General features: G+C 39.0%; 1 protein-coding gene across 1 annotated transcript in view; it reads left to right on the top strand.

The window, feature by feature from the left end:
* The window catches only part of FER1L6 (fer-1 like family member 6), a 75,522-nt gene extending 58,812 nt beyond the window's left edge, over positions 1 to 16,710 (top strand). Inside the window, exons 35-41 of the mRNA XM_009973063.3 lie at positions 2,318 to 2,460; positions 3,025 to 3,113; positions 5,230 to 5,328; positions 7,724 to 7,965; positions 8,339 to 8,502; positions 11,788 to 11,888; positions 16,209 to 16,710. Coding sequence (XP_009971365.3) covers positions 2,318 to 2,460; positions 3,025 to 3,113; positions 5,230 to 5,328; positions 7,724 to 7,965; positions 8,339 to 8,502; positions 11,788 to 11,888; positions 16,209 to 16,389 — 1,019 coding nt within the window. The 3' untranslated portion in view covers positions 16,390 to 16,710. The remainder of the gene's footprint in view (positions 1 to 2,317; positions 2,461 to 3,024; positions 3,114 to 5,229; positions 5,329 to 7,723; positions 7,966 to 8,338; positions 8,503 to 11,787; positions 11,889 to 16,208) is intronic.
* The last annotated feature ends 202 nt before the right edge of the window (positions 16,711 to 16,912 follow it).

Genomic DNA, 16,912 nt, shown 5'->3' with positions numbered 1-16,912 from the left:
ACCATTCTGAGTGCTCTTCTGAAGCACTAACACAGTGTTGTGTAAATTCAGGTATCTGTGGGGTCCATGAATCCAGAGGGCAGGAGAGAACTTGCTTTAAAAAGAGGTCAAAGCTACCAGTAAGTTGAGTATCCATATCACATAGGAGTTGAGTGGGACAAAGCTATCAGTGAAAGATGTTCCTGCCCGTGGCAGGGTTTGGATGAGATGATCTTTGAAGGTCCCTTCCAACCTAAACTATTCCATGATTCAGTTTTATACTTAGGGTAAGGAAAAGAGATGTGAGGATGGAGACTTTCAGGGAATAACAGAAGGAGCTGGTCTTGGAGACAGTAGTGGACACCGTGGCAGTGTAGGGAAACCTTTACTCCCTTATGTGTGCTTTTACATCTTTGAGAATATTCCCCTTGGCAGCTACAAAATATAGCTCATACCCCAAGTAGAAGGCTGTTAAGGTAGCATAGTTGAAGAGAGAAGAGTTGATCCATTTTTGGTTTCTTGGCCTGAGAGAGATTTTTGACTCTAGTATTGCTGTTTGTTTTCGTCATCAGCAGATGACTGAGTCTGACTACCAGCAACAGGATCTCTTGAACAAAATCATGGTTCACTAAGATGAGCTTCAAACAAACAAATATCAGACAAGATGATAGAAACCAGAAGCAAGGAAATACAGAACCAGATGGCAAAGTCCAAAGTACTTATGTACACCAGTTTTTCAACATGTTATAAAGGACTAGTTTACAGCAGTCTTCTGCATAATTCTTATCCAGATTGTTGTTCTGACAAGTACATCTGGGTCCTTATTTCCTGATGGGTTTCTGTGCTGGTCATAATTTGGATCTGTAAAACTAACAAAGACCATAAAATTTGAGCTCTAGAGGAGTAGTGAGAAGGGGAAGCAGTACCATTTCCAAGTTACAGGTGGAGAAAATTGTACTTATGGGCCTTACCTCCAGCTTTAAATTGCAAGGGAAAGAATAATTTAACTTTTCTCTAGGAGCACAGATGTTAAAGAAGAGTAGAATAGAATAGAATAGAATAGAATAGAATAGAATAGAATAGAATAGAATGGAATAGAATGGAATGGAATGGAATGGAATGGAATGGAATGGAATGGAATGGAATGGAATGGAATGGAATGGAATAGAATAGAAGTTGGAAGGGACCTACAATGCTCATCTAGTCCAACTGCTTGACTACTACTCCCAGGTAGTCTAAGACTACCTGTAGCCAATGGGAAGAAATAGGCATCTTCAGAGAGTGAAAACAATCTTTAGAAAGGTATCTTAGAGAGACATTCTATGTCCATGCTTTTGAGGCTGCCTGTAGCCTCAAGCTAAAGTTGTAGCTCAGGCTAAAGACCTTGATTTTAGCTGGCTAAAAATAAATTAAATACATCACATCTCAAACACATGTCAGTGCACAGGAGGGAACCACAGGGTCATCCTTTCTTGCTCTCTAGGAAGGGTTTAATACCTGCTGTTTAAATTCTAAACAAACCTTTTGTCACCTACCAGCAAATCAGAGTTAGCAACATAGGAAAAGTGATAACAGTTTGCTGTGAATTTTCTTCTCACTTGAGTACTTCTCTCCTAATCTAGGAGATATCCCTCTTCAAAAATCTGAGTTCCTTTTGTGTGGAGAACACACAAAAAGGGAAGAAAGAGAAGCTCAGGAGCTCAAAATTCTTTCTGTGCTTTCCAATATCCACCCTACCTTCAGTATTAGCATTGGTCCTTCCTTGAGGTGCCATTCTCTGAGGTCTCCCTTCCTCCAGTGGCCAAGCTGAGCTGGTCAGGAGGTGACATGTTCTTGCCCATGCACTTCAACCCTATTCCCTTAAGATGTAATTTCGTTCTCCAGAAGGGTCTTTGCTGTTGCCATCACAAGGCAAAATGTGGTGTAGATGTAACTACTAGTGCCTATTTACTGCCAGCTCCATCACAATCCAAGTCTCCTTGCCTTTCATGAGCTGTGAAAAAGCCTCACATTTGCAATTTTCTGATAAAAGGGTAGTTCACAGGTTTCTTCCATCTTTCTGTTGGAAATTACTGCTGTAATAGTGGAATGATTCACAGTGTTTTACAGATAAACTGCTGCCTAAGTGCTAATCTTCTAGTTACCCTGGTGGGTACCCTTATTTACAAGAACTAAATGGATGTCAAGACCCTTCTTTACTTAGCTGGGATTCATAAAAGCTTCCTTTTAACTCAAACAAATTTTAAATGACCATCTTTAATAATTAATGGCACATATTACCAAAGGGTTCACCATTATAATTCAGCTCTCTTTGGTTTCTTTGTTCTCTTTCCTATAGAGGAGCCAGTTGAATCATATGAACATCTCTCCTTAAAGGTTTTACATTCTTGGGAAGAAATCACTGGAGCTGGATACAAACTGGTCCCAGAGCACATTGAGACTCGACCTCTCTACCATAAGGATAAGCCAGGCATGGAACAGGTAGAGCAGCTCAGCAGTGGTGCTGATGGTAGACCCAGGAGCAGTTTTCCTTTCCCCCAGTTATTATGGTTTCTATTTGTATCTGCAAACTTACAGAGACAGCATCCAGATGTTGTACTATACATGAGACTTTGTACAGTATCAACTTGAAAATTGTCACGCATGTATGTATACAGCCAATTACCTAAATACACAGTAATCACACAAGGTGTAACTGCATATTTTCATTATTTAAAATGCTTTATTTTATTAAGTCAGCAAAAATTCTGCTTGTATTTAGACTCTGGTTCTTTTTTTCCATTCATCACATACTATTTTTATAATGATTTTACCTTGAAGTTGCCAATGTTTGAGCTGAATTCCAACTTCACCAAATTCCTGAGAGGTTGATAGAATATGTGTATGAAAAATTATATTGTCTAGTAAGCTTATAGATGAAATCATAGCTACAGGATAGTGAACTAGTTGGTGCATATAGAAGTTTTGGACATCAGAACTACATTTAAAGCCTTTTAAAGTCTCTCTAAAATAAGGTTACAGAGATGTTAAATCTTTGTTTTCAAGGGTCGTGTACAGATGTGGGTCGACATGTTTCCTAAAGATATGCCTCTGCCAGGACCCCCAGTGGACATTTCACCAAGAAAACCCAAAGGGTAATATTCTGTGCTTTCCTCCCAGCACAGTGGCATAAGTCTTGAAAGACTGAGTTTTTCTTAAGTGTCTGGAAAGAACTATAAAAAGAACAATCAGAACAAACTTCTGTGATCCTGAGAAAAGTTTTATTAGGTTCACATGACTTCAAGTCAAGTGAGAACATCTAGTTTGGTCTCCTCCATTAAACAACTCAAAGAAATGTTGGTGATATTTTCATCAAGGGCTATCACCCACCTCTTTTAGAAAGATATACCTTTTTCATATAGAGATTGCAGGGGGCTAAAGACAAGAGTCCCTTAATAATTCTGATGTTATCATCCACTTGTTGAGCTGAAAGAAACAATTGTGGTTTCACTACCTCTTTCAGCTAGATAACTTACTTGACCCAGTTTGAGAGCTTTAATCTGATGCAATAGTGTTACACCTGTTGGCTTTCTAGCACTTTGTTCAAATATAAGATCAAGAAACACATAAAGCAGCAACAGATAAAAGAGATGTGTTTGGAATAACTTTCTTTTAGATTCCTAGAGATATTTTATATGCTGCTTTATATGTAACACTACACATAGTTCATCAAGGTAATTGGATGTAAATGAAACACAAAAATGAGCAACAGAGTTCTCAGCCCATCCTATATCAGCTTTATTCCAATATTTTAGCAAGACCTTTCCTGACAGTTTTATGTCTGAAGAAACAGCAGGTACTATTCCTGTATTATTTATGTTTGAACAAGAAACAATGTAATACAAGCCTGTTTCTTTTCCTTTCCTTTTACAAAAGACAAGATTTGACAAAAATAAGAGTCTATGTAACAATTACTTGCTTCAGACCAGAACTTTCTATAAAGCTCCCTAACAACAATCATTTTCCAATCCAAAAAGATTTAAAACTAACCATGTTCACAAACCCAAATTGTTGCTGCTGTTTTTGTAGCCTACAAAATCAGGGAAAAATACTGCTAAACCATTAATTACATGAAAGAAAGTAAACTTGTAAACACTAGTTACACATTTTGCTGAGAAATTAATATTTTCTGCAGCAAAACAGGCTCCAGACTCCATAAGACTTCACAGATTTTGTGAAAATATTTCTTGTTGATGATCTTCAGCTGGACAAGGCTCTGATGGAGCATTGCAGGTGAAAGCTTCTTTGAATAGTGCAGAAGCTTGGTTTTCATCGTTGACATCTCCCTAAGAGCTCCATGACCTAATATCTGGGTATCTGGTAACTTCTGGGGCAAACTGTTTCACACCTAAGATTGAAGCTTTTTCCAAGACAACACATGTAATATCAGAAAAATCAGGTTGGTGATCTCAAAATAGTCGGGGTTTTTGTTGGTTTTGTTGTTTTTTTGTAGGGGGGTTTGTTATTTTTTTGTTTGTTTGTTTTGGGGTTGTTTTATTTTGATGTTTGTTTAGGGTTTTTTTTTTATATTTTGCGGTTTATACAATGACTCAAGGCATACCTAATTTTCTGAGTATTAATTTTTTTATGTCACCTGCAACATCTGTATTTCAGTTCAAGCTTCTAGAGCTTTGGATGGCCACCATAAATATCTGCATATAGGGAGTGGAAACAATGGGAAAACTTTTATTCCTTTCACTAAAGATGTTTCAAAATATGATTGCACTTGTTTAAAGGAAAATATCTTTAAACAGTGTTTCTTTTTAATGCACTGGACTGCACCAAATATAATATTTATAGATATTTCTTCTGAAAAGCACCTCCCAGGGAGCTCTGTTTTTTATTAGCAAACTGCTCACTGTTTTGAAGACTGGTTTTATGATGTTCAGATCAACTTTTCCTTGTTTCATTGCAGCATTTTTGTGAAAAGAATTGAAAAGAAACAGGCACATAAAAAGTAAGAAATTTTCCATCCCTCTGAAGCTGGCAGTAACTATGCTGTTGTCCAGCATGCTCCAAAAGTTGAGCGGAGCCACCAGCCCCATTCTATCACAGAAGAGTAAACAGAAGCAGCTTGAGGCTGATGCTATTTTAAGAGTTTTACACAAATACAATATTTCTCACTTTATAAAAGCATGATTTCATAGATGTTTACATTAGTGTTTGACCAGAGCTTGAGTACACACAGGCCTACTTTCTTCTATTTTTCAGCTATGAATTGAGAGTAATAATCTGGAACACAGAGGATGTAATTCTAGAAGATGAAAATATCTTCACCGGGCAAAAATCAAGTGATATCTATGTAAAAGGGTAAGTTCTTCAGGACTTGGTTTCAAAAGAACATGTAACATTTCAATCAAAAATCAGAAGAAATAATTATGTTCTAAGAATATCTTGTAAGCTATTTCTGTGATCTTGGCACTTTGTTCTAAATGCCTGCCCAAATTACTCATCAATATCGGATACTGCTGCTTCTCTTTTTTTTTTTTTTTTTTTTTTTCCCTCATAAAATCAAGTAACTGTAAAAATTATACTAGCTCAGGCAGAGATGGTGCAGGAAAACCAAGCCTGGTTTAGCCAACAGAAATCAAACTCTTACAGGATTTGAACTGTAAGAGCTAAAACAGATGCAGAGAGATTTGACATGATCAGAGAAAAAGTAATTATGATCACATTAAAAACAAGAAAGTAGCTATTTGCCAGACTATTTCTAATGGAAATATTTTCTAATGGAAACCTCATGTGGGGAACATGTGTGGATGAATGACCATGACCACGCTGGGGATAACACCCCATGGACACTCTCTGTTCTCCATCTCCTTCCTGATGCAGTCAAAATGTCTGTTAAAGCTTCACAGATGTTAATCACAGATGGTAGAATCAGTAAACCATAGCACATAAATAAAATGAAAAGAGAGAGAGCAAAAGGGGAGCTTGACACTCAAACCAGATCTTTCCTGAGATTGCAGCAGGTTACTTCTTAAAATTATTTGCCTGTTTTGGAGTACTGCTTTGCACTTTCTTCTTCTGAGCAGGATTTGAATGCAGGTACCAGAGAGGGGTGGGGGAAAATTATGGCATATGTGACAGTAGGAAGTATTGGAAATATCAGGTGCAAGACTAGTCTTAGACTTTTTGCTGTATTTCTACCACTAGAGAGTGAGATTAATATGTCAGTATGAACTGTGTCATCGTGGAGTCCTGGAAAAATCTGAATTTGTAGAGCACTAGGCATATGGAAAACTGAATCCCCCTAAAAAACTGTTGCAGTATTGACAATGACCAAATGCAAAGAGCTGCAGGAGGGACCACTGGGACAGATGGAGCAGGGAAGGGAGGATATTTTCCACTTTCAGGTTCTGAAAATCACAGGAACATAATAAAAACTAAAAAGTAAGCCTAAGGACAGGGCAATCTGGTAGCAGCTCTTATTCCTGTGTAAAGAGCGTAGGGAGATTAGTGTTAGCTCTGACCAATCTGTGGGGCACTAGGAGTCGTACCACTCCTTTAGAGCAGGTGATTTTAGCCCAGGTGAAGTACACACTAACACAACCGTATGGCCCCCAGCGTGCTGCAGGTGTGGTTATTGCACACACTGGCTGAGCAAACCTCCCCTTGCAGTTCCCTGAGAGGAACTACTCTGAAATCACTGGCGTTCACACAGATATATCCGACCTAGCATAAACATGCTCAGAGTAGCAGCAGAGCAGCTCTGAGAGCACAAAACTGAGGGAAGAATTGGGAGCCCACCTTTGTGCTGAGCTGTCTGGTAACATGAGGGCATCGCTATCAATGCCAGAGTGGTCTGACAGGGAAAGCCAGGAGCAGAAAACTTCTTGTTTCTATGTCTTAATGATGAAGACACAAACCTCATTATGTTCAGACAGTGCACATGGCACTGAATCTGTCACCAGGCTTCGATCTGCACTGGGGACAGTGCTGTGTTTGGGATTGTTACCGGTTTTCCTAATTCCTTTTTGAAATAATGGAGCTTGCAGGAAAAATCCACTCTTTGGATGCAGCGCAGAAATGCTAATCTTTACTCAAGCTGTCATGAATCATCTTCAGAACTAAAATATACCTAGATGGATCATTACCTCAGTGGAGCTCTTCAGAATAGACGTTTAGGAAACCATTGTCCTTTTGTACCATAGCATTGCACATAAGATATTGTGCACACTGTAGCAGAAACCAAGAGGAAATCACAAGAAAAAACAGAGAAACTTCTCCAGCCATACTTATGCCATGTTTATACACCCAAACAGCAACTGCAAACAATTTAGACTGTAATACTGAGCACTGGAATCAATCTTGGGACATTGACACAGAATTCATTAGTGTGGGACAACATAAATACAGGCTGATTAGTAGTGGATAAATGACTGATGCTGACTTTGTCTCAAAGAATTCAGATGTCTTGGCCAATAGCAAATGGCCAACTGCTATTTTGGGGTCTGATTGAAATAAAAATCATGTATTCACTCAGCTTTTGATTGCTGTTGGCCATTGCTGCAGCCTGTACCACGGCTGGCAGGTGACTGAGATCCCTGAGCCAGGACTGTTGCTGTGTGTCATGGTCCTGAACAGTGTGTTGCCTCCTAGTGAGAAGGAATCAATACATGATCATGCCTGAAACCAAAAAACGGCAACCATGATTCAAGCTTCTGTGGTGACAGCGTTGCTTTCCACTGTGTGCTTGCCACAGGTGGATAAAGGGTCTGGAAGACGACAAGCAGGAGACAGATGTACATTACAATTCCTTGACAGGAGAGGGCAACTTCAACTGGCGCTTTGTGTTCCCGTTTCACTATCTCCCAGCAGAGAAGCAAATGGTGGTTAGTAAAAGAGAAAATATATTTTCCTTGGAAAAGACAGAGCGCAAAATACCTGCTGAGCTGGTTCTTCAGGTGTGGGACTTTGAAAGACTCTCTTCAGATGATTTCTTGGGTAAGTATGCAATGGATCTGCCTGAACTTCACCTGAGGTCTCACCAGACCTCTACTGTGTAGAGGTGGAATTTGAGACCCAATTTTTGCTTGTCTTTCTCCGAAGCACCACACTGCAAACTTACACATTTCTTGGAGAGGGGATATTAGAAACTCAGATCAGATGATGTCAGGGCAATACCAATGAATGACTGACAGTACAGAGAGATCCACAGCTCTGAAGTTTGAGCCCAGGATGTTGCATTGCTCCATATATCTCATCTGGAAGCTGTTGTTTGAATGCTGTAGTATCTGTCTGGTCTCTGAGTGTTGTCACATTACTTCTCCCTCCAGGTACTCTTGAATTAAACCTAAATGGGTTCTTCTCCCTCCAGGTACTCTTGAATTAAACCTGAATGGGTTCCCTCAAGCAGCAAAAACAGCCAAGAGCTGTGACACAGGCATAGTTATGGCAGCAAGTGAAGAAAACAAGATCTCCATATTTCAGCAGAAGCGCATCAGAGGCTGGTGGCCTTTCATCAAGGCTGGGGAGCTCACGGTAGGCAGCTCACTACAGATGAACCGCTTTTCTCTGAGACTGATATGCTCTGCGGAGATCCTGAGACAGACAGATGTTAATTTTGGATATGGCATCTGAAGAACAAGCATCACTGTCAATCCATAGGAATCCTCTGAATGCTTTAGTCGTTCCCCATAGATTTGGTTCAGATAATCCCAGGCAACCAGAGCACTTCATAGTTTTTCTTTGCTTTCTTCATCTCCCAGCACACTGGATGGGTAGAGTGGAAAATAAGGTGCTTCCAGCCAACATTATGTCAGCTGAGGAAATCCTGAGAGGAATCTCACCTGGTTATTTATTTCTTTACTATTTATTTCTTGTTTCAACCATGGTGAAGGAATTGATTTTGGAGTCTACCATAATTTTCCTTGCTAGTGACACATCTCAAGCAGAAAGAGCACAGTCCCCTCTTCTTGTTAGAGTGTGCTTAATAAGCCAATATTTTTTGATTTAGTGGCAGGATACAACTGGTATAAAGGAATGCAAAGGACAATGACAGCTTCCCTCCAAACTCAGCAAGACTTGTTATGTTAGAAGTATCCTCCCAAAAGGAATATAAATGCTACCACACAAGTTTTCATTTACCTGAAGCCTCTAGCATAACAAGGCTTGCAGCAGGGTGTAAATCCCACTCAGTGTGTACCCAGCCATTTATCTCAGGGTTTTCTGCTGCAGCTTCTCTTTGTAATGTTATAGTGCTTTCTGTATATAATCTGGAACTACACTGAAATTCTCAGCATTTAACACAACTTCTCCATTTTCCTTGTCTTTAAGACTCCTTTATACTGTTACAGCAGTATAGGGATACTCAGTGTAGATGAAAGGCAGCTCTGATCCTGTTTCCTAGGTGGAGTGCATGTATCTAGTCATGAAGTACATCCCAATAGTTAACACTGTACATTGTCTTTGGGGCCCATCTACGTGAAACAGAGCATGAACAACTCTGTTAGCAAGTGAAGGAGAACCCAAGCTGATGTGCTTACATGGCCACAGTGCACTTTAGGAGCTTGGACCCAAACTCAGGCATCCCTGCAGCCAAGTCCTGGGATTAGTATGGTTGGAGTCTTTTTAGGTTCATCCAGATCCCTGTGGGGACACAGACCAAGAGCTACCTTCCTGTAGTATAGCCCTCTACAAATTCACCTGCTTTGACCCTTTTTTAGGAGATCTCCTTCCCTCTCTAGTCTTTCATTGATTCCCAAGGGTTTTCCTAAAGCTCACCCTTCCTTCATATGGTGTGCATTCCAGCAAGAAAAATATTTTAATAAAAACTGCCATCTTCAAGTTCATTGTATTCTTCAGATTGAAGGTAACTGTGTACTTTCCATGGATTTAGTGAATGGGCTTCACTCCCAAATCCCTGCTTTATATCCATTTTCTCAACTCTAGTACAATTGATTCTCTATTTCCCAGTTCACTTTTATCTCTTGGTCCCCTTGTCTTCCACACTGATCCCTTTTATCTGCATCCTTCTTTCCACCCAGTTTTGTGCTGAATCACAGCCACTGGCCATAGATAACCACACTTTAGTTTTTGATATCCACAATGTCGTGGGCTAGGAAAATAACAAATACATGAAAAGCCATTTGTTTGGTTTTCATCCATCAGAGATTTTATGAAGCTGATTTGGTTTACCCACTCTTAATTGTTATTGGAATCTTTAAATCTCAGAAATCTTAATTTTTGTTTTCCTTTGGCATAATTAATTCTACAGTGGAGATAGCACTGAAGAATGTACCTGGATAAACAGGGAAAAGACAGAATGTTTCTGTAATCTAACACAGACAGAACTATCATCAGAATTGCTGCTGTGAGTGCAAGGGGAAAACAAATATTTAACCCATATTTAGGAAGCTCTAACATTCATAGCAAAAGTTACAGCTGATACTAAGAGTCCAAATAACTCAGATTACATATTACTACTGCAAGGTGTAGCAGACATGATCTTTTATAAGTGCTAGTATTTTATTAGTCACTCAACAAGCTTTAATGTCTTGTCACAATGAAAACAATCAGTAAACCAGCTTTTATATTCCATTATGACTTTTCCTAATTCTAGAAATTATCAGTAAATTGGTGCTGAACTGTTGTCCATTTGTCACATCCCTGTGTATCGTCTTCTGGCCATCCATCAAGAAAATTTACTCTGCATCCACCTGCCAGACCACTACTCTTTTATCCTGAACAGAGCTCTAGCACTGCATGATATTTTCTGCACACAGCTCTCATTTCTAGCCATCTTCATTTTGTAAGCTGAGACCCCATAGCTCAACAGCTCCAGCACTTGTGATTGGCTGAATTTTCCCCCATTGGTGGACTTCACTTTGTCCATGTCAGCAATGCAGCTTCCAGCTCGGTCATTCAGCTCTGCCAGGACATGTGATAGATAGAAGACAGATCTTCTCACTTGAATTACATTATAATTTATTGTCGTGGTTTGAGCCTGGTCGGCAGACAACCACCCTGCAACCAATCACCCATCATTCCCCCCCCACCTTGGGAATGGGGGAGGGAATTGGAGGGGTAAAGGGAGAGTCGCAGGTTGAGATAGGAACAGTTTAATAATGGTAATAAAATGAGAACAATGACAGTAATAGAAAATATAAATGGGCAGTACACAATGTAATTGTTCACCACCTGCTGACCAATACCCAGCCCATTCCTGGATGGCGACCCCGAAATACCAAGATCCTGCAATCACAATCCCAGAAGAGAGAGAGAGCTCCTTCCAGACCACCCCTCCTCTATATAGTGAGCATGATGTTCCATGATATGGAATATTTCATTGGCCAATTTGGGTCTGGTGCTCTGGCCGTGCTCCCTCTTGTGCACTTGCGCGCAGGCAGAACATGGGGAGTCAGAGAGTCCTTGAAGTCTCAGTAGCAGCTGAAAACATCAGTGTGCTATCAGCATACTTCTCATACCAAACCCAAAGCTAAGTCCAAAACACACTCTTCTAGTTCCCGAAAAGGAATATTAACTCTATTTCAGCCCAAACCAGGACATTTAGGAAGCAGAAAATTAATATATGGGTGTGGAAGAAAACATCTTACCTCTCTTTCCTCACAGTCTTTGAGCATGTCAGGAATTTGGTGCCTGGGTTTTCCTTTGTGCTTTCTCTTTAATTGCAAAAACTATCTTATTTTACTTTAATCAACTTCCTTTGCCCTCAGCTGGTTCCACAATTTATCCACGAGCTGAATCCTACTGTGATTTAGTGATAATAATCCAGGATTGGATGTTTACATATGATCTCTGATCCAGGGCAAGGTGGAAGCTGAGTTTCACTTGGTCACAGCAGAAGAAGCTGAGAAGAATCCGGTAGGCAAAGCTCGAAAAGAGCCTGAACCCTTGGAAAAACCCAAGTGAGTAGCAGCATATTCATTAAACAAGCTGGGGCAGGGGCATTCAGCAGGAAACAGGGAAAAGCAGGCCTCTCTGCTCCTCTCCTGGCTTTTCTCCTCTTTCCTGCTGTAACCTTGAACAAGTCATTTGTCCAAATTGTGCATCACCTGGCCGCTGTCACGTGTAGTTGGCAGCACCTTCCAGGTTAGCTGAAATGCCTTCCTCTGGAAATCCAAATAAATTGCATTGCTGCATGTTTGTCCTCAGCTAGAGTTCACACACAGACTCATTCCAGAGCTGACCGGTCATGTTATAACCTCTTAGACCATCATAACTTATGCATACACCTAACACCCCAGTTTGGTCACCTATGAAGATCAGACAGATTATATTTGTTAAATTAAGAGGATAATTATAAGCCATTAATGTTTAAGTGCTTTAAAATGACTGTATGAAATATTTTCTATGTCCAGTTTTGGGTTTTTTTGTTTGTTTGTTTTTTTTTGTTGTTTGTTTTGTTTGTTTTTTTTTTTTTTTTAAGATATGACTTAGGAGGCAGAGTCTTAGTATTAGGAAGCAAGAATTGTGGATATTAGGATAAATGGCTTCAGCAAAAGGGTTATCAAACACTGGAACAGGCAGCCCAGGGAAGTAGGTGAGTCACCATCCCTGGAGGTATTTAAAAGATGTGTACACATGACACTTAGGGACATGGTTTAGTGGTGAACTTGGTAGTGTTAGGTTAATGGTTGGACTTTATGATCTTAAGGTTCTTTTCCAACCTAAATGATTCTGCGATTCTATGATTCCACGAATTATCTGCACACATTTAAAGGTGTCTCACTTGCTACATATCAGTGGAAAACTGACCTCTGCATATATACATATATTTTTGCATAAATTAATCACTTGCATATAAAGGCACATAAAAATGAAAAACAGGTCATACAGGAATTATATGACTTTAAAAGATCTATTTTTAATTTCTTTGTATTCATTATCAAAGAATGAAAATGCTTATTTTTCCTCATAAGTTTTTTAATGAGAACATTTAAAGTGGTTTAACAAAGGCAGATGATCTAGAAGGAGCATTTTATATTTCAGTATTTGTCACATTAGAAAAATATTATTGGCTGAGATTCTGGCATTCAGAAAAAATGTACATATAATCTATTTTGGCTCAACTACTTTGTTCTACTAAAGTAATGAACTAGATTAAAAAAAAAATAAAAAGAGAGAGAAATTGATGTTATATTTTCTGCTACCAAAGCTTCTAAAAATCAATTGCTAATCATAATGGTAAACATTGCACATTCTGTTTAATCTCGTTGGTTTGATATATATCTCAGGATAAACACAAAAAAGGAAAAAAAACAGTGTAAAGGTAGAATTGCCAATACCCTTACCAAGGGTATAAATCTAGCCTGAAAATTAGAGGTATCAGAGACTTGTTGAAAATTAGCCTTGGAATGACTAATCAATCATTTCACCCAACATCTTTACCCAAAGGCAGGATAGGCTATGCCTGACAGATGCCTGTCTGAAAGATTCCAGTAATGGAAACTAAATCACTGTTTTACAGAGGAGAGAGGACTGGGATAGCTCTGAAATACATGTGGTGGGAAGCAATCGACCTAGGCAGTTTTAAGAGGTCGTATAGTGTGTAATAGAAGGATTATATGTCCAGAAGGTTGCCAACAGGATGTGCAAAGGCACTGTCTCATTTTCCTCTCATTTTTTCAGGGCCAGTCCATGCACCTCAGGCAGTCGGGGGCTCCAGGGTTCCCTGTATTTTCACCTCAAGGGCAAATCATATTTAAAAAATATTTATCTACAAATATGCTGTTGGGCCAAAAGGTTGTCACTAGCCTGGTAGCCCCCTTCTCTGCTCCACAGCCAACCTGGAGGTGTTTCAACCCAGAGGCTACAAAACCAGAGGCTTTGTCCAGATCTTGCACTAAGTAATCAGAGAGGCTCCACATCTAGGTTTTTACAATGAAATATACAGCCAACACATCAGTCAACATAGTTCTACTCTTAATTGAGATGTATGTCTTAATTAAATTGAAATTAGGGTGGGGCTAGTCTCACTTGACATTACCCATGTCAGAAGCAAGCTGTTCAGGCTCCTTTTGTAGCTGCTCATATATAGATGGGAGAGACATCTCATTTGCTTAATACACACATTTTAAGATGAGAGCTGGGGAAAGAGATCAGTTGTCCTCCAGAAGGTCCTTCCTCTCTACATTCAGACAGTCCACAGCTGACCAGGCTGGGCACCTAAGTTTTAAAGTTAGGCAAAATAAATCCTAAGGTTACTAAATCAATATTGGCATGTGGATAGCAAATATTATTTTAGCTAGACACTCACTTACTGGAAAGATAAACTAATAGCTGAAGACATTGCATGCCTCAGTTCCAAAAAGCTGGTATAAACAGCTCAGTGCCCCTGAATGATGGAATATGTGGTTCATACATGCAGAGTAGACAAAATCAACTGAGAAATAACAGATAACTGTTTCTGCACTTCAAAGGAGTTCTGTTCAGGAAGAAGTGCATCTCAAGGAGATTTGTGTCAGGATCTCCATCTCTATGATAGTATTAGGTTCACATTTTTTTTTATAATTATGTAGGCTTACACAGAGAAGCAGAGAAATTTTGAAATTGCTTTGTGTAATTAAGTTTTTTAATTAAGAAACAAAGTAATTTCAAAACTAAAATTACCTTCTAGGGGGTACTAGACAGTAGCAGACTCTTTAATGTACCAGAGCAAAGGTAGACAAATGTCTGGGAACTAAAGAGAAACATGCAAATGAGAAATAAGGTGCAACGAGTGTAATTTCCTGTTGACCGAAGTACCATGAGGTTGTCCATCTCTTCATCTCTGTTGATCAAGACAGGTTGCTTTTCTGGATGCACTCCATTATAATAAATATGCTGCTATAACTGGTACCAAATCCTATTGCCTACAATGCAAAGGAAATTAATTAAATGAGCAACAGCCTGGCTTTTTTTTCCCCTGTCTTTAAAGGTTATGAAAAGCCCTTAAGTAGTCGGAACATGCAGATTAATAGTTTTGTTACTCAAGTCTGTGATTCATTAAGTTTTACTCTTTAGAGTATCCATTTTTTAATAATTCCTTTTAACCTGGAGGGCTTATTTCTTGATTTATTTCCAAGTCATTTCCACCTCAATATAAAACACAATCTTTAATTAAAAGATATTCTGTTGGCTTTTTAGATTTACAGACTGTGTCACATTGGCATTCACTTTCACATGCTGAATGATGAATTCTCCAGATGACTAAAACATTGCTTAAATTCCTTAAACAGTTTTCTGGAGTGAGACACGGCCATTGCCTTTTGTGACCCCAAGTCTTAATTTCATTGTCCTTACTGCTGCACCATCTGCACAGTTACGGTGATAGTGGATAAGAAATATGACCTGCACCCAGTTTCACAGGTGTTAATGTTGCTCCACACCACCATAATCATCAGGTCATCTCATCATACAAAGATGACAGATGTTGACTCTGCTTATCGCAGGGGCTGGGCTGTTGAAGTCAGAGAAATACTGACCTCCCAAACTGGCAGGCATTCCAGAGGAGAGATTATGCCAACATTTTTCCTAAGGAAAACGTTGTTTTCCTCTCTGTATGCAGTCAGCTTTTATGTACAGTGTGAAGAAAACTCCTGGTATGGAAGAGAATAAGACATGGGGTAATGTTTGAAAAAAACTTAGGATGGTGGAGTACAGATATGCTCCACCAGAAAAAGGTGGCTCTTCTTTATGTACTCAGGCAAACTACCTAAATTTTGAGGTTCATCTCATCTCCTGTTTTCAGAAGATAAGTCTCCTTCTGAAAATATGATGGTTTGGGCACATGCCAGGCCTGAGCTGGCTCCAACTGTTACGGCACTGTGACTATCACTGAGCAATCAGATTTTTTTGTAATACTTCTTTTGTAATGCTAAATTCCTTGCAATGATTAGAAAGCTTGTGCACTCAAGTTCAGGATGTCTATATTTCTTCTTTAGGGTTTATCATGATCTTGTCTGTAATTTTGAACCCTATATCTTGCCTTAAATTGGAGTAGTTATGAAGTAGGAACTGGAATTTCATTCTGAATGGTGTGTGGAGCTTGGGCTCAGGGATGGATAGAAGAAGAGTGACCCAATAGTATGTGAAACTCATGGAAGTTTCCTCTAAACTCTTTAGTTGGTTCCCAGGAGTTGAAGGTTCTTTTTATACCCAAATATCAATTTTGCAGTGGAGTAGCTTTGGAAATAGTTGGATCTGCCTTAATAAAAATTTTTCTCTTTTACTTTCTTCTGCTTTAGCCGACCAGACACATCCTTTTCTTGGTTTGTAAATCCTTTCAAGTGTTTGTATCACCTGATCTGGAGAAATTACAAGAAGTACATCATCATCGGCATAATTCTGCTTATTCTCATTGTTTTCCTGGTGCTCTTCATCTACACACTACCAGGTGCGATCAGTCATAGAATAGTTGTAGGATGAGCATAGGTTATTACTCTCATTGTAGCCAATCATATATAAACACTTCAGCTAAAAATAAAAGTCAGACATACAGAATTAATAACCTGAAACTCATCTTATTCCTTGTAAAAAGAAAACATTACAATTTGTATCAGAAATTGGAACTCTTTTAGAATGTTTTAATGTTTTCTTTGGCTGCCCATTCAGACCCAGCCCTAATGTATATTATCATTAGCATACTGCTGCAGCTTTATTGACAATGGAAGTTTGATTATGCACCTAAATCTGAGTTTGAAAGCAAATTAATTAATGCTATGCTGGAACTGATTTGTTGGTCAAGTATTTATTATTACAGACAAATGATTAAATATTAAGAGCAAAATCTGTACACAAAGATAAATGTATAGTTCAGTCTTTGCATAGTTTTGTAATTAATTATTTGAACTGTTTTTCAACTACCTTATAATGGCATGATTATTTAGAAATAAAAGGTTTATTAAAAAACCCTTAAGGTTAAATTATCTCATTTAGTGTCATGTGCAGA

The sequence above is a fragment of the Tyto alba genome, unplaced genomic scaffold (assembly GCF_018691265.1).
Source record: "Tyto alba isolate M040663 unplaced genomic scaffold, T.alba_DEE_v4.0 Super-Scaffold_9, whole genome shotgun sequence".
Classification (NCBI taxonomy): domain Eukaryota; kingdom Metazoa; phylum Chordata; class Aves; order Strigiformes; family Tytonidae; genus Tyto; species Tyto alba.
Note: the sequence above shows the minus strand (reverse complement) of the source record. Positions and strands in the feature narration are given on the sequence as shown.